This window comes from Falco punctatus, assembly GCF_963210335.1.
Source record: "Falco punctatus genome assembly, chromosome: 8".
Lineage (NCBI taxonomy): Eukaryota > Metazoa > Chordata > Aves > Falconiformes > Falconidae > Falco > Falco punctatus.
The window spans coordinates 9,402,790-9,427,997 of NC_137588.1; the positions used below are offsets into that span (position 1 = coordinate 9,402,790).

Genomic DNA, 25,208 nt, shown 5'->3' on the forward strand with positions numbered 1-25,208 from the left:
TGTACAGAAATTTGATTATGTGCAAGGTGATCAAAAGAACTGCGAACACCCATAAAGCTGTCATTTTTCTCTATTAGTGGTTATGTTGCTATAACCTTGTCAAAGGAAACGCTGTATTACATTCATGGAAGAAGCTGTATGGGACAGGAAGTGATGCTGCTTTGGCCTTCCCTGCTCAGCGTTAGAACCTAGTTGAAATTATCTGAAAGTTGAAAGAAAAATGTTTTTATTACTACTTGTTTCTATATAGGGCCACTTTTATATTTAACTGCATTAATTTCTGGTTACTTTCTGGATTACACTGGAGAAGTTCATTAAATGTGTTACAGCAGTAGCTTTAAATATTCCTAGCTCATAGTTCAAACCCTGTTGGCTGGAAAATATTTAAACATAAGCAAGAATTTACTGTGTAAGCAAGGTTTTCTTGATTGTGTGCTTATACTGAGGACCGTAACATGTTAAGTTACTGTTCTAGCTTCTAGTGTGTGTTATTTTAAATTGTATTTCATAGGCACTGATTGTTCCTGTCCCTTCTTTTTTTCTCTTGTGTACTCAGTTGTGAAGTCCTGTATTTATACATTGTTGTGGTGTTTGTTTTTTCTCCCACTTAGCTGCCTAAGTTGTTTGACGGATGCTACTTCTATTTTTTGGGATCTTTCAACAGTCACCAGAAGAGTGATCTTGTGGAACTGGTCAAAGCAGCAGGAGGACAAATTCTGGTTAGGCAGCCAAAACCGGACAGTGATGTGACACAGACAATCAACACAGTGGCATACCATGCAGAATCTACTTCTGACCAGAGATGTTGCACTCAGTATGTGATCTATGATGCGTCTTCTAAATTCAAGCCGGAGAAAATTCGTCTGGGCAAAGTCTGGATGGCCCCCTCCAGCTGGCTTATAGACTGTGTGATGTCATTTCAGCTCCTGCCTGTAAAATGAATATTGATGCCTCATGAGCAAGGTTTTTAAATGTGGTGAATGTTCAGCAGTTGGAACACTCTGGTGAACTCTGGTCTGAAGCTATGATTTATATTTTGCACTTAGGAGTACAGGAGAGCTTTGACTATTCAAATTAGTTACTAAGATCACTGATATACTAGAATAAATTAATTTACAATGGAGGAGAGACATAAATCTACTGCATTGACAAATGTGCCTTGGGTTATTTCGAATGCTTTATTTCTGCATTTAACTTAACTGTAATAATCACTGACATCGTTTAAGTAAGGTTTTGCAAAATGAAACCTTTTGTATTCTTGACTTAAACCATCCCTTTGTAGGTGATAGAGCATGACCCCATTTATTTTGTGTTTAATATCCATTGACAAGGATCTACTGTATGTGTCAGGATTTCCCAGCCAGGACAGAATTTGTATTTATTATTAAAGATAAATACAAAAAAACGTGCATTTCAACATAGTCATTTCCCTGTGTAGACATCTCTTCTGTCAGATGACGTGATATTTCCTATGACTTCTTACAACTGAATTTTGCAGGGAATTCTTGGCGTGGGTTAAACCTTGTAGAAAGTAGAGTTAACTAATGGCCTGAATTCATTTGAAAGTGAATGATTTTGAAAACACAGTCTTGAAAAATCTTGGTCTAAAATTCCTGAATTATAGCAAGAGTAATGCTTTATTCACTTCTGTCCTCTTCCACACTTGTAAATGTGAGACTTAAATTTTATTCTATTTTCTGAAGTTTTTTAAGCGACAGGATCCTTACTAAATTACTACAATCAAAAATACTTCTGTAAGTATGGATAGCTATCATGGTTATGTTAACAGAAAAAGTATAATGATCACAAAAAAATTATGCCTCACTTTGCACAATTATGCTTAAAATCAGCTGGCTACATTGGAGTAATAATTGATTCCTTCGCATTTGTTACAGTATTTCTCATAATTCGTCGTAAGATGTTGTCAGAATCTTACTTCCTTAGTCTGTGCTCCTACATGATATCTTGCATCTTTTCTGTTGCCTTAGTTTGTGATTTCATAATTTAAAAATGGTGTCTTGCAATAATACATGGTGCAGATGATGGCTGTGGGCTGAAACCAAGTTTCTCGTGTCTGCTTCTGCTTTGTGTTTGCTTGTAATAAAAAAACTTCTAGTGCCAGTAAGTCTGGAGTATCTTATCATATGAGCTTAGCTGCAGAATGAGTACACAGTCCATATGTATCTTGACAGGTAAATGGAAATGTAAGTACTTTTCTGTGAACTGGACATGGCTGTGAAGATAGCATATCCATCTGCAAGAGCAGCTCTTCTCTTGTAGCCATTGCCATCGGAGATCCTGTGCCAATTTTCAATATGCTCTGTAGAACTCTTCAAAAGATACACTTCAGACGTAACAGCTATAGTTTTCAACAGCATCTACTAGACTTCAGTAGCTGGAGTATCTTGATCTGTCACTTCTACTAGACTGAATCATTGCTTTTTACTAAATGCAGTCCTCAAGTACTTGCATGTCTGTGAGCAAGCAAAAATGCAAGGCTCATTAATAAATGGAACAATCCATGGAACTAATGTGTTCTGGGTTTTTGTGCAGATAAACACTGGCAGCAAATAAGGTACTGAGTCGATACCGCATGGACTTGGTCATTTATTTTAACGATTGTAGCACATTTTAACTTGGCATTTCATAGCACATCAATATACCTAATGTGGTATTCTTTGCAGAAGTAGCAGTGAATCTCTGCAAAATTCTTAAGAATGCAGCTTTTCTGCTGTGTACCAGGAAGAAGTTTGGCCCATCGCTAATGCTGTTCTGTGTCCTAAAGCAGAAGCAGCAGGTTTATGGGTTTTAAGAGCCATTTTTCCTTGGCAGCTGAAAAGAAACTCCGGTAGAAAATTGCCATCAGATTTTTTTAACTCGCACTAAACTCTTCCTTGTTCTTTGGAATAAAGTTGTGTTTTTCAAGCAGGGTTACTATCAAATCATGTTAAGAATCACTCCATGTCATACTGAGGAGTGATCCTTACCCTTTTCAGTGTACTCAAGATTAACTCTGGCCTGTCTCCTTCAGGTCTCCTCAGGAATTCAGAGTTTGAGTGTGATCAACTTCTGTAGCCTCATGCACTTCACGAGCCTCACAGAACTGCAGTAAGCAGACTTTGATGCCAGAATTGCAGCAGGTGTCGAACACTACCGAAGCAATAGGGAAGTACACAAAAGCTAGAGGCTGGTGACACGGCCCCTGCTTAATTCACTCTTGCTAATCATTAAAAGCAGAGGGATAGCACTTCTGTCTACGAAGAGTCTTGTAGTAAGGATAAATCTAGTCCCTTAAGGTATTGGATTTTGGCTCATGAAAGCAAGGTTATAAAATCATGAGGCACGTGATAAAAAAGGGGGTGTAGGTTGTTTCTCGCTGTCTCTTCTAGTCCAGGCTCAAAATAGAAGAGGTACTTCAAGCAGTGTGAGTAGACTTGTGGTACTGACAGCCGTAGACTGTTCGGGTACTGTATGCTTTGGCATAGCCTGAAGCAGGGAGTAGATGAGTTCATCAAAGAACATCTGTTGAAGGTTAGTAAAGAACCTTAGCTGAACATGAATTTATATTGGAGTTCTGCTAAACTGCGTATACTTAATGTGCATTGATGATGGGCATTTGAAGATGTAAAAGTCAAGACTTGCATTCTGGATTATAGATGTTTTTATTACCCTTTATACGTCAGAAATGCTGTGAATCTCAGGCTAATGATTTTCAGGCAGCTTCCCTTGAAATGTATCTCACTGTGAATTAGTTAATCTGGGACACTTGGTAACACTTTCAGTGGCAATGCCTGGGGTTCAGTGACATCAATTTAACATCACTAATAGTTGATAGAAGAAAGTATTTTTAATAAATACCATATCATCTTTTTGAATGGCTGTGGCCTGTGGACTAAGGGAGAATGTATGAAGCCTGGACAGTTTGTTTTCTTTATTGCTGCTGTTTTGTGTGGGATTTGTGGTGGGTGTGCATGTGTGTGTATTGAAGTGAAAGATACTTGAGAGTATGGAGATTGCTTCCTTGCATTGGTGTCCTAGGTAGATCCATCCCGGGGAATATAGTCGCAGAATACCTCATATGTTTGGCTGTTTCTGCCTCTATTTGCTTACTCATTTTCAAAGTTCTTATATCCCTAAAGTATCAATAGTTCTCTTTAGACTTTGTTCTGCCAGCTATAAAATAAAATCTGTTCTCTCTGTTGTTGAACATTGAGGATTCATTTGTTTCTTGAGATACCCAGAAGTGACTTTTCTGAGGTAGAAGTGAATGGCCCATAAAAAGAGCTTATCAGAGCAACGCAGGAGCGCTAGATGTTGCAATATTTCTGCAAGTGTTTCGGGGAAGCAACAGGCAAACAAGTGGTACCACTGGTGGCTGCTTTTGCTCTCAAATTAGGAGGTGCTTATGGATGGTCCATCACCTTGCAGCCCTCTTCCGAACGAATGTGAATAACAAGCATGGGAGGGTCCAAAGGCTCCAGTAACAAAATTGTCAGCAAGTGCTTTACCCAGCTGGCTTCTACACAGCCTTCGTTAGGCTTGAACTAAAGCCCCTCTCCTGCTCTATTCCAAGTGTCTGAGCTGAGGCTGGACACGACCGTCTGTGTGGGACCCAGCACAAAGTCATCCGTGATCACCCTGGGCAAGGCTCCCAGAAGGAGCAAGAGCCGTTGAAGAGAAATATTTCAAGGAAAGGAATAGTTCTAGGCAGGGAATTGAAGTTGGGTTGTATTCCCTGCCTAGGTCTGCTGTTTTGTTTAAGACTGAACTTAATCTGGAGCAGTTATTTTGTGCTGCAGTCTTCCAGCAGATCAGCACTTTGGCTAATGAAACCCTTGCAAATATTCTGTTCAGGACAAAGGTGTCTGTATGGAACCCACAGACTTGTAAAACTACACGTTGGTGGATATTTGGGGCAAATGGGTAAACATAAGGATTGTCTGGTCCTCCTGCCTGCGCTTCCCGTGCTGCTGATTCACATGGGCTAGCTTTGCTGTCAGGGTTGTAGAGGGAAGGGGAAAAATTGGCTTGTAACTGTCAGTGCTGCAGTGCCAACAGAGCTGCTGGGTAGGAGCGGCTGTTCCTGTGGATCGGCTGGGCTGCCAGCGATGTCTGGATAGCAGCAGCATCTTGAGATCTTGTTGAGGGCAGGTGTATGAAACATGGTACAGCAAAAGCTCTCTGTTTTTCTTCCTTAAGCTATTTTGTACTTTAGCACTGGAGAATCGCCTATTTTTGCTCTTGGAAACGGGGTGAATTTAAAGTCAGCTTAATTGGTGTCTGGCCCTGTGTCATTTTTCCAACTTTCTTCCATAATTTGCAAGAAAAAGCAGTTTGATGGAAAGGTTTCCATCTCTTGGATACTAAAGCAGACCGCACTGCGTTGCAAAAGCCAGCAAAGTAAGCTTAAATATCAGCTTAACAGCTACAGAAAGAGGGCTTTGGACAGCCAGATAGTATTGGCTAGGAAACGGGCAGCACTGTCTCAGATGGAACAAATGAAGATTCAGCTGTTTTTAATAGCAGTGCAGCATGTTCTATCTTTTCAGACTTGTTTGATTTAAATTGACGGTAGTTTAACTAGTGTTAAATTACCCTTAAAGCAGAAGAACATTTTGTATGTAATCAGTTGGGGGAAGGGGAGGAAGGTTCCCACCTTTCTTTTTTTTTTTTTTTCTTTTTCTTATGGAAAATATGCATCTTCTGTGCTTCAGTTTCATTCCTGGCAGGATGTCTGCTCTGATGAGCTAGCAGAGAACTGTCAGCTCCCCCTGCATGTTTGAGACACTGCTGTCACTTTCAGAGCGCAGATGCTGAGGCAGTGACAGGCAGCGGATGGCTGGTACCAGCACTCCTGTTACGCAGCAGGGGCTGTGATGTCTTGCCTCAGTGGGTGTTGGAAGCGCTGTGCACCACAGCTGGGGGAAATTAACCGTGCAATGCCATGGTTAGCTGCCTTACAGTATCTGTCCTGGGTGTCCAAGTGTATTTAAGCAGCAGAGAGGTTTCTTCCCCGATGGGCACAGCTGTAAACCCCAGCAGCCCTTTCTCAGGCCCGAGTTTACTTTGGGGCGATGCCTGCTGAGTTGCAGTGAGAGTGGTGAAGAGCAGCGCTGTGCTGCAAAGAACGAGCAGCGCTTACCTTCACAAGCCCGTAAACTAAACAGATACACAGTGAGAACGGGGTTAAAACATGCATTAAAAATGGGACGTAAAGCAACAGCTAAGCTGGCTGTCTTGCTCAGCTTGCTGAACTGATAAAAATTTACTTTTTTCTTCATTTAGTGTGTGGCTATGTTATCTTCCTGCTGGTTTAGCAAACTACTAATTCTCAGAGGAGTCAAAAAAAAGTGGTGGTGGGAGCAGGTGTGAGGCTGCCTCTTTTGGCAGCAATCAGCTGGGGTTCAGTTGTGATATGAAGGCCTCCAAAGCGAGCTTTTCCGATTGCTGTGCACACTGGTGCACCCCACGCTCCCCTGAGGAGGTCCCAGTGTCTCTTGCGGGTTTGCAGTGGGTGCTGGTGGCAGCCTGACCAGGGAAATGGTTCTCTCCTGCTTTGCTGCAAGGGTCAGCTTTGAACAGCTGGTGCCAGGGAAAACCCAGATCAGCTATAGTTCAGGTCCAGCTGGAATTTATGGTTTCTAGCAAAATTTAACTTTTTTCTCCACGGCATAAAAGATGCGAAGGAACATTTGAAAAAAAATATTGGGGACCTTTTAACAGAATTAAATATTAATATGGGTAATGCAATCAATGCTGTATTGATTGCGTTAGCCACAATAATGTTTAATTCAATAAGTCTGCAGTGCTGGATCTTTTCCTTCCCCTGTGTTTATTCTACGCTGTGCAGCAATGTAATGCCCGTGTGCCCTGCCCAGCTGCGTCCCCTAGGTTTGTTCGAGGAGAGCAGGAGCTGATAGCGTGGGGAGAAGGAAAAGAAGCCAGGCTGCACTTGGGGTGGAACTCCTTCACGTGCCCTCAGGTTAAAGTCAGTCACCTATGTGGCTGATAAAATCTGGATTCAAAACAGCTACTCTTAGTGGCATGCATAGTTTTTAAAGGTGTCACACAAACAGTATTGCTATTAATGTAAATATTGCCCGTGACTTCCACGTGCTTTGCTTCTGGAGCCTGGGCCTCATATGATGCTTCATTCCTGCTCTCAGCAGTCGAGTTCCAGCAGCTGCATGCGTCAAAATGGGAAGAATTTCCACGCCAAGCTCTCTAACGTGCTTCTGAAGAGGTGCCAGGTTCTGGTTTTAAACTCAGCCAAGCTTGAACGATTTTATCTGTGGTTGTAGGCAGAAGGTTTTTATTAAATTAGAAGTCACAGTTTTGTTTAACTGAAAATTTGGAGGCAGATGTTCTCTGCAGCTCAATCCACTCACAATACAAGTTTTCTGATCTCTGCTTCTTTGCCTGCTGTGTGCCTTTTGAACAAGGTTTGGTAAAAACATCCGGGAACAGCCTAGAATAAGTGTTTGGGGTTTTCCAGTGAAAGGTTTTTGATTTTTTTTTGTGTGTGGACTCTTTCAAGAGTTTCCATGGACTACTGGCTTCTGGTTTTAGAAAAACTGCTTGATGAAATCGACCTTGACTCATTACTGAGAGGTGGAGAAACTGCTCACACTGGATGCGAAGTTCCTGGGGTCTGTGCAGCAGCATATGTTTGTGGCTTGGAAGTGGGGTGTCCCTAGCTAGCTCGGGTCTGCTGAGCTACAAACTTGCTCTCCCACCCATCACAGGACACCAGACTTACCCAAGGAGCTGGGTGGGTGCTTGGGCACATCGCCTACCCTGCACCCCAGGCTAGCGTAGAACACAACTGGTCCTGCCAGCAAGGTAAGCTTTTACCAGTGCCTGTGGGCCCTGAGGATGCTGTCATCAACGGGCAGGGAAGTAGGGACAGAGAAGAGGCCAGGATTTGATTTGTTCTTGTTGCATTCCACCTACATTTGTCGAACCCAAGAAAAACCCCATAACCTTGCTCTTAATTCGTCTTTACAGGGCACATGCATTTCAGCACGAAGTCTTATTTAGCATGCAGGGATGCAGGTAGGACCTAACAGCATCGGGCTCAAAAGGGACAGGCACAGTGAGCTCAGCTGGTCAGTAGGGACCGGGTTTGGAGACAGCCATACATTTTCACTTGTTCTCGAGCACCTGCGGGTCAGGTACTTTAAACGGGATTTGGACAGCAAAGACAGATTGTGAATGTAAAATGGAGCTCCGGGCTTTGATATTGAAGTCCCCAAATTCCCATCTAAAGGAATAAGTGATCAGATGCAGCAGCTCCTGTGTTAAGATGGCATGGTTGTGACACATGCCATTCAAGTGGCAAGTTCTATAAGATCCATAGGTCAGAAGGAGCCACAGTTCCTACAAGGCCGGGCAAGGCTCTGTGTTTAAGCAGACAGCACTCAAGACTGTTGACAAGGAGAGGGCTGTAGGTGGAAGATAACTCTGCTTAAGCTCATGCTTACCCCGGGTGCTGTGCTGTTTGGCACACTAAAGAAAGCCCCGAGGCCAGGAGGTTGTAACAGTATAAATAATCCCATTCTGATCCCATTCGAGGGGCAAGCTGCCTTCGAGGAGGTGGTGGTGGGTGCTCAGTTGTACCTACACTTAGTCCTTGAAGGACTTCACAGTTGGCTGGAGGGGAGGACAGAGATGACAACCAGTGACTTCAAGAGGTTTCATGGGGTGCTGTGAGATGAACAAAAGTACTGAGAGCTCCAGCATCCAGAGAGAGCTTTTGTCCAGGCCCAAGCTCCTGTCCTGGCAGCATCCCAGATGGGTGCTGACAGCTGCTGGCTGGCTGTAGGTGCTAAATGGAGCTGGACCGTGGCATCTCTTCTCTTTTAGGAAGGTGCCTGTTAGCTGTAACTGCCAAGGAGGCTAAATCATAATTTTCTTCTGTGTCTTACAGGTGCTTGATCTTTGTACATCTTATAATATTTGATCATGGTAGTGAAACATGCCTGAGTGCAGCAGGCAGAGAGGCTATAACCGGCCCTTTGGGTATGTTGCATATTCCCACAGCTAATTAGCACACATTAAGGTGACTATTGAAACTGTCTTTCTGTATTAAAGGCTAATATAATATTCACTTCTCCTGGTCTCCTTCATTCCCCCTTTCCGTCACATCCCTGAAGGAAAAGCACTTAAATGTCACAATTTCAAAACAGAGCACCCAGCAAGTGAAGAAATCCTCAAATTTGAGGCTGTTTTGTGCCTTCAATGCCATGGTCACCCCCACCTCTTCTGTTCCTGCTTCACACTGTGCTCAGGCTGCTCCTGGTATTTCATTCCTCCTCAAAAAGATGATCTTAAAAAAAAAGATCATTTTGTACCTGTGTGGAGGACTGAGCAATTGATTTCTCTGGGCAGCTATTTCTAGGGTGATGCCCCACGGAAGGATGCCTGTGTTTCACTAGGAAAAACACCTCCTGTAGTGTTTCTGCAAGCAATGAGGAGTTACTTTACCTGTGACAGGCACGACCTCAAGTACCCAGAGGATAGAAATTACTGTTTTCAAGGAGCTCATGTCCATGTGGAGTGGTGTTGCGCTGCCCATCAGCCAGGCGCCTGCGGTGAAACACTGTGCTGGAGCAAGCAAAGCTATTTCATCTTCCTTACCACAGCCTCCACCGGCACAGTTCAGAGCAATGCTTGCATAGGCAGGCAAGCAAAGAAAGAGAAAGATGCAAAAAGAAGTGCGTGTGGCAATGGAAAAGGTTTATGCAGGTGCTTCAAAGCTCTGCCCTGGGTGAGCAACAGAATTCTGCAAAAGAGGCAGCTGCAAAGCTCAGTTTCCAAATCTTCACCTCTCCAGACCTTTCTTTGCAGGGTTCGTCTGCCCAAAGCAAATCAGAGAGCTCTCTTTAATAATCTTGCACTTCCAACCACCTTTGCATGGGTCTCTGTCCCTGCCCTGCCCGCTTCAGATTTTTACAGGCTTATTCACTGCATTATAACATTTACGCACCGTGGTTCCCAGACATTTCCTTCTAATGGATTTTGCATTAGTAGCTAGTATCGAGAAATCTAGTACCAAAAGGTTAATGTGCATCCATTAGTCCTTTTTTTTCCCCCTTTTCTTCTTTATGTGCTAGTAGAAGACAACTGATTTCAGTAAATACATTAGGTCTGGAAAGGGTCTGGAAGCACTTGAAATCCTGCACATGCAAAGCTGTAGTGCTATTAATATTGTCCTGTCTAAGCACTGTGGGTAAAGTGGGATTTGCAGATGTTGAATGATACCTTTCAGGTGTTTTCCAGCCTCTGCAACCTTTCTGCTCCTCATGAAAAGAGTTAGGCTTTTTGAGACCTGCTCCTTTTGTCAAGTGGGTTACTTGCTCTGCATCTCCTGCACTGTGAAGGAATCTGTGCTTTCTCCTGTGTGCTCTCTCAGCTGTAGGCAGGCTAAGGAGGAGGGATGCCGGGGTAGTTCAGGCTGTTGTGCGGGCAGCTGAGCTAACCTGAACAGCTAAACTGTTCCTCAACCTGCAGCAAATGGTTTTCTCCTTCCTCCTCCCAAACCCAGCGTGAAAATTTCTGTCCTGCTAATTGGAGTGAAGCTGAACCCTAGGAGTATCTCAGTGCGTTCTCTGACCTGCACTTCAGACTAGGTTGAGCTTTTTCACTGAAAAAAATCTATTACTGTAACAACCACAAGTGGCAAGCGGGAGGAGTAGGGAGGGCTGGCTGTTTGTTTTGCCTCCTCACGTACTTAGGATTTGCAGAACTTGCCACGTTCTTTAACTGGAAACTTATGTTTTAGCACCACAAATCTTTGAAAGTTAAGAATTTGGATCATAATACTCTCATGCTGGCTGTCTTTGCGTGTATTGGGTTTGCGTGGCAAGGTTTTGGCAGCAGGGGGCTGCAGGGGTGGCTTCTGTCAGAAGCTTCCCCCACGTCTGATGCAGCCAATGTCACCGGCTCCAAGACAGACCTGCTGCCGGCCAAGGCTGAGCCCATCAGCGGTCGTGGCAGCACCTCTGGGATAATGTATTTAAGGAGGGGGAAAAAACTGTGTAATGGCAAATGCAGCTGGAGAGACTATGAGAGCAACAACTCTGCAGCCCCCCAGGTCAGTGCAGAAGGAGGGTCAGGAGGTGCCCCAGGTGCCGGAGCAGAGATTCTCCGGCAGCCCCTGGTGAAGCCCACGGTGAGGCTGGCTGTGCCCCTGCAGCCCAGAGAGGTCCACGGTGGAGCAGATCCCCACCTGCAGCCTGGGGAGGAGCCCACACAGGAGCAGGGGGATGCCTGAAGGAGGCTGTGACCCAAGGGAAGCCCACGCTGGAGCAGGTTTGCTGGCAGGACCTGTGGACCCGTGGAGAGAAGAGCCCATGCTGAAACAAGCTTGCTGGCAGGACTTGTGACCCCGTGTGGGACCCAGGCTGGAGCAGACTGTTCCTGAGGGACTGCGCCCTGCGGAAGGGACCCACGCTGGAGCAGTTAATGAAGAACTGCAGCCCGTGGGAAGGACTCACTTAGGGAAGTTCACAGAGAACTGTCTCCCACGGGAGGGATCCCTCCACGCCTCCAGCCGGGATCAACCCACCACACTGTGCTTAGCACACAGTCTGCACGGGTGGAACTTCCTCGCCCTTGGAGCTGCCTGCCAAGACCCTAATGGAGAGCCACACCGTCGCTCTCAGTCTTCCCCTACTCTCTTGCCCACCCCAAATCAGGACTCAGCCCTCAGATCCTTCCATAAGCCCAACCTGGCTCTCCATGCCCAAGGTGTCCCCCCTTCCACCCCTGGCAGAGCTGAAGGGCTGGGCGGCAGCGCAGACGTGGTACGTACCAGCTGAGGCACGGCTAGCTCACTGCTCTGTGAGCCAGCAGCTCCTGACTTCCCAATCTTGTCACTGGTATTTCCCAGGACCACGTTGTTGTTCGGAGTGAAGATTCGTCTCTGGCCCTAAAATCCGTGGCTCATGGAGGGCTGGTCTTATTTGAGCCCCAGAGCGGACACCTCCGTGACACCCGTTGCAGGCTGAACTGCTGCAGGATGGTCTGCCATGTGTAGGGGGCTCAGCTCTGCGGGGTGCAACATCCCCGTGCCCATGGCTCGACTGACTGTTCTCCAGGTAAGCTCTGCTCTACCCGGCACTCACTGACTTGGAGATATTTAGGTGCAATGGGGTTACACAAAGCTGGGTACGCGAGCAGCTCCAGGTGTGCGAGTTCAAAACATTGCAGAATCGAGGCCAAAAGAAAAGTAAAAAATTCCATGTGCTTTAATTTCACTTAATGAGAAACCATTCACAGCTTTCCGTTTCTGATCTGTATCTTTCCATTTCTATTCTAATGGTAATTACTGTAGCAGTTTATTAACAAAGAAATCATTTGATAGCTTTCACATATTCCCATACTTCAAGTATCTAACAACGTATTGATTCGATAGCTTGGCACTGTTCCTGATTGAGGAGCTGGAGTTTAATTTTTTTTTAAGCACTTTGATCATTTCACATGCAAAGGATAATTATTGTTCTAGTTGAAACAAGGGATGGATTGCAGAGTGATGGAGTTTACAGTATGTTCTTGTGTGTGATCCCTGCCGTACCCACAGACGGAGCAAGTGGTGCCTGCGTTTTCTTGGAAGAAGTATCTTGAAAAATTGTCACCGGGTTGGATTTCTGATCCCTGAGTTACTACAGTCAGCAATGAAAAGGCACACAACACATATGCAGAGAGGTAATTGATTTTTGACGCTGCCGAGCATATCTTTATGAAAGGTTTTTGTGTTGGCAGCTGTACGCCCAGCTTTCTGTTGGGTGCCAGCAAGGTGCTGTGTGGAGCAGGTTTTGCAACGGCAATGCATCTTCCTAGCCCTCACTCGTGCTGCAGACTCATGACACTGCTGGTTGCTTCATCGCCTCTGCTCTCACTTTCTGGATGGCTCCTCACTTTTTCAAGGTGGCTGGGGAAATTTTCCATGATGCCAGTTCGCAGTGGTACAGAAGACGAGGGCACTGCCATGGCTCCCGGAGGGCTATGCAGCGTGCGGTGGGTGAGTCTGCACCATCACACAAGCCCAGCCGTGGCCCAGCCCCCCAGAGACAACCAGCGGCCGGTCTGCCACTGCACTGGGGTGGCTGGTGTGCGCGATATGTGGCAGGGGCTCACAGGAGGGAGAAACAAGGTGGTGGTGCTGGGAGCAGTGCGTGGCATAGACTGTTTGTGCACGTTGCCGTCATGCTTTTTGCAGATTTTTAGCAAGTTGTTCCCAATTATACTGGAGGCCTATGTGGGAGCTCTATTTCTGCTACGGGAAACTTGCCCAGAAAGATGCCCCAGCTACTTCAGTAAGGAGACCTGGACCCAGCGCCTTTGGTGGCATCATGAACCCTTCTAGAAGGAGTAAGGGGAGCACAATGGATGGAAGTGATTTGCTGTAAGATTTCTCAATGCAGGTTTAGAAAGAGCAGAAGCATTTGACCTCTACGAGAGGAAGATGCTACTTGTGTCCTCGCAGGGCTTTTTATTCACATGACCCTAATGGGCTTCCTAACTGGTTGGTTAATAATTCATATGCTTGTGAAATGGCCCTGTTTGATCGTGCAATGCCTAGGTGACCCTACAACCTGTCGGGAATAAGGCACCGAAAGAACTTGAATTACAGGTTAGTCATTTTCCCATCTAATATATCACAGACTGAAAGCTTTATGACTTCAGAGCTTACTGTATTAATTTTATGCATGAGTGCTTTATTTTTGCCATATGAGATATATCACTGGCTTACTAGAGCAAAATATCATTAGACCTGGAAAGGGATTTGGTCACTTACACTTTGTCACCAAGGATCATTGCACATAGATTATGTAGGGCTGTACTGTGCCATTTCTCATGTGTTTATTAAGTGATTATAAGTATCGAACAGCATGCCTTCAGGGGACACTTGAGATCTGTTATTGTAGCAACATTTCATTTAGAAAGATGGCACACACAGAGTGATTTGTGCCTTGGGAGGGTCTGTCAAAGGGTTTATCTGATGAGAAGACAGAGGTAGCCTGTTCTGCCTTGAAGCAGCTCTGCGTTGGTTTTACTCTTAGCACTTATTGTTGTACATCTTCTCTCACCCTGCCAGCTGGTATTGAGGACAGGGTCCTGAGACACCCAGAGTCCAGCCCTGCCCGTGCCAGTCCTTGACTAAATCACATCAAACTACTTTGGGTCCTTTGGTTGTCTCTATCTCAGTTCAGGATGTCAGTCTTGAAAACTCCACAAACTTGGCTTTTCAGAAGCGCTAAGCCCTCACTCTTTATTGTTTCAATGGTAATGAATTGAGTTTTGTATATGAACCCATAAAATACAGCTGTTTACCCTAAACGTTCAACCTGCTTCCACACAAACCAGGCGAAAGGAGCCTGTGGATGTACCAATGGCTGAGGGACACCTGTGTCCCACCTTCTTGAGACCTTGGTGCCATTTCCCACAGCTGGAAGCTGTGCAGGAGTCCACCTCGGAGCTCTTCTACCCCTTGATCACTGAGACCAAAGAGCAGCCCCCACTTCCAAACTTTGCGTCCCATTTGCTGTCAAGACAGCCAGTGAGCTGATGCTCAAGCCAAGTTTTCAGAAGAGCTCTGTTCCAATTCGGTCGCTGCAGTAAGTTTGATTTTTCCACAAAAAAAATTAACTTATAAAGCATCTGCAGGGCAGTTGGTGAAGGCTGGGCTTGTTCTGGCAACTGGTGCTTCTTTAGGTCCCTTCCTTTCATTTAAAATTTTATATTAAAATGGTTCCCGCTGGGTATGTAAAGCACAACCTGAAAATGTAGCTGGTCTCCACTTCTGGAGTTCCGCTTACAACCAAACAGCACAGGCCCACCTTTGACTGAGTGACCCGCAGAAGAAAAAAAAAAAATTAAACCGCTATCCACCTCTTAAACATTAATTAATGCTTCTGTGATTCATTAAGAAAAAGGACTGAGATGAGAAGAAGTAGGTGAGTCAAGAGCCGCATAATTTCACCAACAAAACGGAGGATAGATCTGCGATTGTGTTCTGAGACTTAGAACACAGGGAAACGAGGTAAAAATGATTTGTGACCAGAGGGAGGAGGAATTTCCTTGTGTTACATGACTGCATGGTTTTGTTAGTTTGATGGTGTACAGTGAGACTATTTCTCTTGGAAATGGCTTTTTGGTTAACATTTCATTTTCCTTCCCAAAGTTAGCTCTCGCTCACAGTGATATGAAGCACAGCTCCCTGCAATTGGCTATCCGTGAACTTTATTAATACTGCTTGTAGTTGTAAATGATCTATTTCAGAGCAAGTAACAAAGCTCTTATTTTGCAGGTAAGCAAGCCCTCAGCCTTTATCGCATGGCGTTTCCACAGCAAGGGAAGAATGAAACATTTGTTAATAAAAAATAGTAAGAATAAAGCTCATAATACGTTGCATTGCTAGTTATATCACTTTTATACCAGCCGCTCCTCTTTGGGGGTTTGAGGCTGTGCCCTAATTTAATATAACTAAATTGGCCCAGTTTTGATGTGATCTATCCTACTGATATTGCATTTCCAGGTGTTGTCACTTCAATGTTACACTGTGACTCCGAATAACTGCATCTGGAAGAGCACCAAGTTCACTTTTACCTGCATAAGGTGCAAGTTTCCAGGGTCAGAGAAGTGGCGCAGATTAACCAGCACTAAATTGTTAATCCAGGTACATTTATCACAGAATAGATATGAGAAAATTTGATTGAGGGGCCTGTTGCTTGTACCCATGGGAATAATTTCCCCTGGTGAATGGAGCTATTAGTATTGGGGGTGGGGAACGGCCAGAGACTTCTGGTGTCACTGGTGCTAGATGTAGCATCTTTGCATGATGCCAGGTTTTCCCCTACACCATCTCCAAGATCAGGTTCTAGTCCAAATCTGTGCTTGTTTGAAGGGAATGTGGCTCAGCAGTTTTCACGTTTCTTCCTTTTCATGTTTTCTAACCTGCTCATTTTCTCTTTTCTCTTTAATGGTAACAAAGGCTGTGACACCCCAAGGTTTCCCTAGGACATGTTGCCCCTGCACATGGACATAAAAATCTTTGCTATGTGTTATGTCCTTACAAGTGTTTTCATTCTGTCTCAAAAAACTAAGCCCAAATGCCATTTGTTTGGGTAATGCTATTTGAAAAGCGTGTCTGACAAAACGATGAAACAAGCCTGTGGCGCATGTGAATTTCTCTCAGTCCCCTCTCTGCCCTGCTCAAGGTTGGAGGCATGACGGGCCAGGCCTGGCCAGCGAGACCTTCCTTGCTAGGATAACTCTTTGGAAGGATGTGTGTCTGCTTCACCGGTCAGAGATTCAGACATGCATCCACCTAAATTTCTATTTCTACACTGCCCTACTCCTCAGGATCTTGTCTCCCATTCAGCAACTTCTTATTTCTGCTCTGAACATGGTTTCACAGAATAAATTTCCCGTGTTTCTGCTCCAGGGCATCACAGTCGCTGGTAGCATGCAAACACTGGGTGAGTTTGTGATCCACTTTCTCGGAGCTAGAAGGGTGGAGCCCAGGTTGCTGCTAACAATTTTGGTGAGAGGTGGGACTAACTGCAAATGACGCCTCGGTCCCCAGGCTCCAGCCAGACGGAGACCAGCCTTGTATCTTCTCAAGCACCCAAGTGAGCAGGCAGGGAAACCTCATTGCTTCATGGCATTTCTGGTATCTCCACCTCATGGCATTGCTGATAGCTCCGCTTTTCCCGTGCTGTCCACCACCCCAGGGAGACTCTTTCACTATCAGGGAAATTTTAAGGTTTGTCCTTTCCTATGTGCCTCCTGCTCCCTTGCCAGAGGCACCTGCGCCTCGTTCCATTTGTTGTTTTTCATGCTGTGACAAAACCAGTGGGATTTAGGATGCTTTAAGCAAAAACAGAAGGGCTAAAATATCCCGTGGACCTTCACAGCATGATAACAAACACACTTTATTTTCTAGGCACGTCTCCATTTGCTTTCTTTTCACGCTGGCGGGGTGAGGAGGGGCAGTGCTACTATTTGTTTAGAAATGCAATTAGCCCAAGTGCACAGGCCTGCAGCAAGCCAGGAGGATAACCTTGAATCCAGAGAAAGTTAGGGGAAATGTAAAGCCATCTGCAGCTCCAATGGGTCCCCACGCACCCCTTTCGTTTGCAGTTTCTATTCATGCCGATAAAGTGCCAGAAGATATGCAATACAATGGGAAATCGCTTCTTTGGGTATCGTAGCATCTTGACTTAGAAGTGCTTTAACCTTGGCCTCATGCTTCCTGCGGGGCCTGTTGTCTTTGCTGCAGAAGTACCGACACCAGCCAGGAACGTGTAGGATTTTTCAACAGAGTAAAATTAAATCCCGAAACCTTTACCATCCTCTCGATGCCAGACATACTCTACCTGCATTAACTTGAGCTTAATGGACTGCAAAATGAGCGTTTCAGCACATATGGGAGTGGATTATTTGTGGGAGAGCAAGTTCCTCACATTTTTATCTCTTCCCTTTCCCAAAGCTTTTGTCCTTTAAAAAAACCCGAGAGAAACAGCAAATACAGCTAAATTATAGGGACCCAGCTGGGCCCTAGGAAATCCAGAAAACTGTCCGTGCAAGGCAGAGGTTGCATCCATCAAGCCAGCTAACTAATGAAAAGAGCAAAGGTCACCGGTCCCTATCTATTAAACCGAAATTATTTACGAAGTACTTGATGGCAGTGTTGAGAATGGTGTAAACACTTAAGGCAACGCTTTTCGACAAGCAAGCTGAACGCCTCACCCTGGCTTTATTGCAGCCTCTTCTGAAGTCCTTCAAGGTAGGACCCAAAGCTCTGGAAGCTGGATCCCACCTGCCCCAGCCACGCCAGCACCTGGCACACTGCCCGCAGCGCCTGCGACGGGATGCTCTGTCTTTGCAGCCCACCCCAAGGCACGGTCTGCAGTCGCCACTCCAATCATCAGGCACCATTTAGAGGGACGATGTAAAGCCTGGCGAGCCCCATTTATTCACCTGCTTCCTCGGAGTTTTGCCTCCAGATTCACATGATTTTTCCAAAGCTCCCCAGGCTGGGATTTGGCTGTTTCTCCAAACACAGAGCCAAGCCACCAGTGAAGTACCTGAAGGGATAATCTATGTGAGTAACAGGATAATCCCTATGGATAACCAGGTGGGAGGGTGGCCTGGCGGTTATTCTTCAAGCTTTTATGGGTTATCACTACAAAGAGAACAGCAGCATGAAACTTTGTGTGTGTTGTAATGACCAAAAATACCTTGACTGTGTCCTTTCTAGCACCAGATGCCTTATAATCTAAACGAGCATCTTTAATAGTGGCATTAATTATTATTGAAATCCTGCTCTGTCCCACTGAAACAAGCCTAATAGCTCAGGCTCGCACCTTCTCGTTCTCCGTTCTTTCCCCAGATCACCGTCTCCTGTATCTTGAGTGAACACGAGAAAATCACACAGCAAAGGGTCCTTTCACCTGGCTGGTTGGGCCAGAGAGAGAGTGGAGAGACCATGGGACTCTGCTGAGCCCCATGCTGGCCAGGTGAGCAGAAAGCACTCTGCATGGCATGGAGGACACAGCTCTGGGATTCCGATGGGGTCAGGCATGGGTGCCGGCACCCAGGGATGCTGCATGAGCCAAGGATCAGAAAGGTTGTGTTGGGCAGGATGCCCTGAAACTGTCAGATAACGTCTCTTGGTGCTACTCTAACCACCCTCTTGGTGCCTTCTGTGGAAAGCCCAGTGCCAAGAAAATATTGACTGGTGGCTCCCAGGGACACAACTAATTAGTGACACCAGGGGGACCAGCGTGGTCCGAGGACATTTCATCCTTTCTCCCTGGGAAAAGAGAGGCTTAGCCTGCCTCTTGCTGAGCAGCCATTGATAACACCCAGCTGGCTGCCTGCCCAAGAGACGAGGCTGTCTGCGCGCATGGGTGCCACCATCACCCATCCCCTGGCCTCGGCAGGGAGGGCACTGTATAGTTCTGTGCCACCCCAAAGGAGCCCGTCCCAGCTTTCTTGTTGGGTTCTGTCTTTCCTTCCATTTTTCTGGCACGTAATTACCCCTTTGCCTGGGCTTGCACATCCTGTGTCCAGAAGTATGCCACGTCTTGGCGATGGCTTATTCCTCCCTGCCTTGGGCTGGTTATGCACATAAAGCACAGAAAGCCCCCAGACAGTATTTTACATGGCTTAATACAGATCCCTTGGCTACACCAGGGCCTCTGATTGCTGTTGACTTATGTGATATTGGTGCTGACCTGCCTTCTCCCCATTCACGGACTGTCGGCACGCATGTCCGTGGGTACAGGGAAGGGAATTGCCAGAAGAGGGGCTATTCAGTGACCAAGGGTCACAAGATGATACATTGTAGGGATTTTTGTGCATCTCAGGTGCTTTTTTTTCCTCTGTGGGTCTGCTGGAAAAAAACACCAACCATCTACTCTGTGCTCCTCTGCTGTTTATTCCGATGCCAATCTGCGGCCCTGGTGGCTAACAGGTTTTCAGAGTCAGCTTCTGTCTACGTGGATTGGAGGGTGGACCAAGTTAATGGTCATCCTACAAAGTCCTGTGCATTGAGGAGCCTCTTAAGGAGAACTTGGAGGATCTCTGTCACCTTACTGTGTGAACTGGAATAGTCATGTTCCCAGAGCTCCTATGTTGACAGGGAAGTAGGTGTCACTGGGTCATGTTGGACATCATCCAACGTTGGGTATATCTGGATGCAAAACTCTCGCTGCAGCCTGTGGCACTGGGGTGTTGCTGGCTCTCCTGGGAGCATGTGGGAAGAGTTCACCTGAGTGGGGGAATGAACTGGCATCTTCTGAGAGAAGAGTTCTTTTAGATACTGAAGTTAATCGTGGTAAAAAGATATTTTCCCTTAAAAAATCACTCTGAAAATGTAGGAAATATATATGCAAATATAAATAAATACATAGGGTATATTAAATATATAAATACAGACACTTACTTCCTTTCCATGTGCTCTGTTACCTGTGTTCTAAAAGCTAAGCTTCCATGCTACAAAGGACAGTGAATTTTTGATAAATTTTTCATTTTCTATATTGACTTGCTGTTGCAAACCCATGTAATTTTGCTATATAAAAGGCATTCATTTGCTATACATTCACATGGGCCCTCTTTTCTCTTTAACAGCCACTGAAGAGAAACGCATTATTGCTCACGCTGTGCTGGAAGCTGAAGATTTGCTCTTTGCCTTTACATTTGCAGAGCGGTGGCTGAATAGGGGCTGCTGCCACGGATCTGGCATCCCTGCTGGCTGGGACAGCTGAGCCAGCGGACACTCCTGTCAGGTGCGACTTCACTCATTATGTGCCACTGAAGCTGTTACATGCTGCTGACTCAGGAGCCCTGGTGCTCAGCATCCCGGTACTGCATGGAGTTGTCTGTGTGGGAAGGTAGGATGGAGAGTACCCAAAGTCCAGGTTTTTCCCTCCTTGATCTGGTTTTGAGTGTGCCTTGCAGGCTCCTGGGGGAGAGTAACATCACCCTGCTGATGCTTTGCAGGTGATCCAGAGCTGAGACAGCTTCCCCCTGGGTTTTGCAGGAAATAATCCTGCAATTATAAAATAATCTGGGGTAATGGCATATTAATGAGGATGGGGAAAAGGCAATGCTCTCGGGGTGGGCTTTCCCACTGCTGGAAGGAGGAGGGAGGCTGTGCACAGCTGCTGCACTTGGGGGGGGAGCGGGCAAAAAGTGGCATCCCATCAAAGTGAGACTTGGATGTAAAGCACGTCAGCAGGAAGGATTGGTTTTCTGGCTCTGGGTGTGTTTCTTCTGCAAAATTTGCTGTTATTCATGTTGAAGTTGCTGCCTCTAAGCAATCCACCCTCTGACCTGCTCTTTTGCTGCAATTTGAGACCTTCTGGCTCCCTTTTCTAGCCACGTCTCCTCAGCTGTATCATTTCTATCTTGCCTCATGCTGTCCTCATTATCCCTCATCTTTCTAACCCATCGACCCCACCTTCCCCTACTTTCTGCCCTACCAAGCCCCCTGCTGTTCTCTCTACCCCTCAGCATCTTCCCTCACCTTTGTCCACCTTCTCCTTTTCTCCATCTCCCACAAAACCTCTTGTATATTCAAGAGTGTCAGCCCAGGGGGGGACAGGAGGGACGCACCCGCAGCGCAGGTTGTGCTCCCCCATCTAATAACATATGTATCAGACACCTTTCCCTTGAGATGGCAGCCTCTGGAAGCCCAAGACGAACCTCTCAACAAGATTAAAGAGATGGTATTAATTGCTATCGATCATGGGTCAACAAATTAAATTGCATCTGCAACTGCATCTCTGAAAGGTCTAAATGAGAAGAGTAGTTAATGGGTCTGGCTGGCCCAGAGCTGTGATTAATTAAAAGGGAGAAATGAACTAAAACATTAAAAAAAAAAAAAGGCAGAAAGGAAGGAGATGGAGATGAGGCTGAAACACTTTGTCGTATCTGGAGAGTGCTCAATGGGATTTCAATTTTGGACCATCCTGTCTGGCCTGGGATGGGCTGCTATGAAGCTGAGCCGGTGGCAATGATTTTCAGGATTCTTGCTCCGAGCGCCCCGGGTTCTTCCACATAAATCCCCAGAAAAGCCGATCTGTGCCCATCACTCCCCCTTGTGACCCCAGACCTCGCCCTGCCCAAGAGCCACAGGATCCCTCTGCAGGACCATGCGCCTAATGCCACTGGGTCTGGGGGAATCAAATCCCTTCTACAGTTTGAGCCAGCATCTCACGGAGCCCTTACAGACACTTCTGTGATAGGATCTGCAGGGCTTCCTCCTCACTTCACCCAAACCATGCTCCAGCTCAGCCTGCGTGGTCCTCTGGGCATCCCCTGCCATGAGCTTTTTTTTTTTTTTTTTTCCCTGTTTGTTTTTTTAGATTCAATGCCCTGAAAGGGTAAAGGGAAAAAAATCCCTGAGTATTCCTATGTTGCTTAGCAATACCACTCACTGTAGATACTGCTCTTTGCACTCTCACCGGCACCGCAGCATCCTGGTGGGAGCCGGGAGTAAAGTGCTTCTGGGTGGGAATAAGGGTGCTACTGTGACTCCCTGGGAAGTAATGAAGTAGCGCAGCATGGAATGGAGATGGTGCTTAATTAATAATGAAGAAAATAATAATATGTGGCACGTATAGTGCTGTACTTGTTCCAAGCACTGTACAAACATTAACTACAGTAATTAAGCTGTAATTAATTAGAGTAACTACTTATCAGTGTAAATAATGATGCATCTGGAGGTACCAAATGGAGTTTGTGAACTGAAAGCAAATTTCCATGTTCAGGAAATGGCATCGAATATAAAATGGCACCAGTAAAGGGCAAAAACAGATGGAAGCCGAAGTGAGAGCACAGGAGCTGTATCGGTGCACGACAGCTCCCCAGAAGGGAATCCTGGTTGGACAGGTACCTTCTGACAAAGTAAAGCTGAGTTACTGATTTACTGCTGAGGAGCTCTGTGGGCAACTCATCCCATCCGTAGGACTTCCACGACTATTTCCAGGCTCCACCCGCACCTCCCACCCTGGCTGCAGTGCTGCACTCGCCAATGCTGCAGCAAGTCAGGGGCTGGAGCAAGGGACAGGTTCGGGAATCGGGAGCTGGAGGAGATGATGATCAGCAGAGTAAAGTACACCACAAATATGTAATTTTGGGATTTTTTTTGCTGGTTCACACACTTTATATTTAACAAAATAATTTTTTAATAATATAGTCTTTTACACATCAAATATTGTTTCGAGACAGCCCCCCATTTTTTACAGGATTTTTTTTTCTCACTAGTTTCAGGCACACTATTGTTTGAAGATTTTGAAACCAGATAGTCATTGACAGGCAACAGCTTACAAAGAAATGTGGTGATGACTTCTTTAATGGTACCAGTTCAACTCGCAGGAAGCCAATGCTCAGCCAAAGTATGGCAATCACTGTGCTAGTGCTTGTCCTACCCCTTGCCCTCCAGTAAAATGCAAAAATGGGGAAGAAATAAAAATACAAAGGCAACAGTGTGCATAAACCGCGACCAACCAGGCTGATCAACTTCGGTGGAGGATGCTGTAAGGAGGATTTGCTGCCACCGCTGTTAAGAGCAGCTGGGCTGAAGTCTGAACAAGTAAGCACTATCACCCCAATGGCCATGACCAAAAAGCAGAAAATCAAGCATGGACAGTGATGGGAAAGGCTCCTGTGCTCACCTGGGCAGGGCAGAGCAGGGAAATGACACTGGTGGCTTTTCTCTCACAGTATCGCTTGGAAGCCGCAGCCCGAGAAAACACGAGGTGCCGGTGCTGAAAAAGCCAAAGGGACCAGCAGGACCTCCCCGCTTGGCAGGCAGGCACATAGCTGCTTTCTAGAGAGACCCTTTACACCAGGAGCCCATTCCCGTAGACTCAGCCGTCCTGTCCCCAGCCACCCACGCACCCTGCCTTGCGTTATCCCCAGCAGTACGGATGCTCCCAGGACTGGGGGAGAGCCAGGGAAGCTCCTTCGCGCTGCAGCAAAAGTTCTTACCCACCAGCTGAGCTGGTTCAGTGCTGGCACAATGATGGGGTGTTTCTGGAAACCTCCCTAAGGGTGATGGGTGGATCAGATATTTTAATTTTGACTCATGGCGGCTGAGTCCCACTGTTGCTGAAGTCAATGAAATGATGCCCTTGGCTCCAGCAAGCGCAGCGGTGCTGCCAGCAAAGCAGGGACCCTCCTCCCTCTGCTCCACCGCAGCTGCCCCAGCCAGGCATCGCACAGAGACAACCCAGGTAAGACACTGCTCTCTCGGTGCCGTGCCAAGCCTTGCTGGCTTGCCAGCCCTGCCTGCCCGTGCAGCCGGTGTGGGCTTGTGCTCCGATCAAGGTCACGGTGACTGTGTTGGTGTCTTCGACTTTATTGTCCCCACTCAGTGGAGAAAGTGTAACACAGATACAGCTTGTGTCTCGGTGTCCGGCCGTATACCTGTGCATCTACCTTGGTCCTTCTGCAAGTTACATTCCAGCTGGGCTTTTATTTAACCCCTTCCTCCCCTTTTAATATCTACCTCCCTCCTGTCCTTAATGGGCTCCCTCCCCTTATAGACACGATAAAAATGATTCATCGCTTCACTCATAGCTGTATTGCCCCGACGATCCTAGCTTAGGAAGAGGCTTAAAAAAAAAATATTTCACAATAGCAAAAAAACTTTAAATAAATAAACGTGAAAAACCCGCGATCCACATTGTAGAAAGTGAGAGCGGTGAATTGGCTGGCATCTCAGAGGCATCACCAGTCCAACAGCTTGTGTGGGCAGTTTTTCTTGTTTCCTCCCCAAATCTGACCACTGCATCCCTATCAAGCACTGGTAATTACAAAAGCAGAGTAGATACTGGATACATAGTGTGTAAAGCGAGAGAAAAGCAGGAGGGGGTGGGGGGAGAGAGAGACCCTTCCCCGCAAGTAAAAATCTCTGCTTGTGTGAAACCCTCGCAGGTTTTGCTGGTGACCCTGTTGCAGCTGGCAGGAGGTTGGACGCGTGGGCAGCGTCAAAGCCATTCCTTTGTGATCTTCATAGTCATCATCATCAGCGGGTTGTTTGGCCGGCGGTGCTGCTGGCAGGGGGGTTTGCCGCTACAGAGCCTGCTTGCCCTGGCACTCGCGCTTGGAGCACTGCGCCGGCTTCCACCAGTCCCCGTTGTGGCAGTGGCAGATGTTGCAGTCGTCCACCTTCACTTCAATGCCGGCGGGAATTATCGTGGTTCCTGCAAAGCAGTTCGGACCTGCAAAAACACATGGGAGTAATAGCCATAAATACTTTTTTAGATTTTAAATTGAGTGTAGCAGCTCTGCTAGAAGCACTTGGGAGCAGGCAGGTGCCCCTTACTGGTCTCCGGCCACAATGCAGCTGCTGCCAAACCACCAGCAATGCTCCCGGCCTGCTCAGTGCCAAGCCTTCGCCCCATGCTGTTCACTTGTCTCATTGTTTTGGCTGCCCTCAAGCACTAAGGGGAAAAAAAAAAAAAAAGGCCTTGAAACTTTCCTTCTGTTTCTGTACCCAACCAACCTCTAGTACAAATGGCATCAGATGCCCCGTCGATGCCCCCAGATTTTCTACTCAGTTGCCCACTAATTTTCATAAAATTTGGCTGAGAAGCGTCAGGACACAGGCCGGCCTTCGCTGATCTAGCCTGGTGAGCTTGTGTTGAGCTGCAAGGACCAGAGCCCATCCATCCCCCATGACCACG

At 46.5% G+C, this 25,208-nt stretch overlaps 2 protein-coding genes across 3 annotated transcripts in view; one reads left to right on the top strand and one right to left on the bottom strand.

Annotated features, from left to right (window-relative positions):
* The window catches only part of BARD1 (BRCA1 associated RING domain 1), a 44,863-nt gene extending 42,742 nt beyond the window's left edge, over nt 1–2,121 (top strand). For both annotated transcript variants that reach the window (XM_080399849.1, XM_080399850.1), the window contains one exon: nt 612–2,121. In XM_080399849.1, coding sequence (XP_080255975.1) covers nt 612–941 — 330 coding nt within the window. In that variant the 3' untranslated portion in view covers nt 942–2,121. The remainder of the gene's footprint in view (nt 1–611) is intronic.
* VWC2L (von Willebrand factor C domain containing 2 like) overlaps nt 984–25,208 on the bottom strand; it is a 76,827-nt gene continuing 52,602 nt past the window's right edge. The window contains exon 4 of the mRNA XM_080399870.1: nt 984–24,743. Within this exon, the coding sequence (XP_080255996.1) occupies nt 24,595–24,743 (149 nt within the window). The 3' untranslated portion in view covers nt 984–24,594. The remainder of the gene's footprint in view (nt 24,744–25,208) is intronic.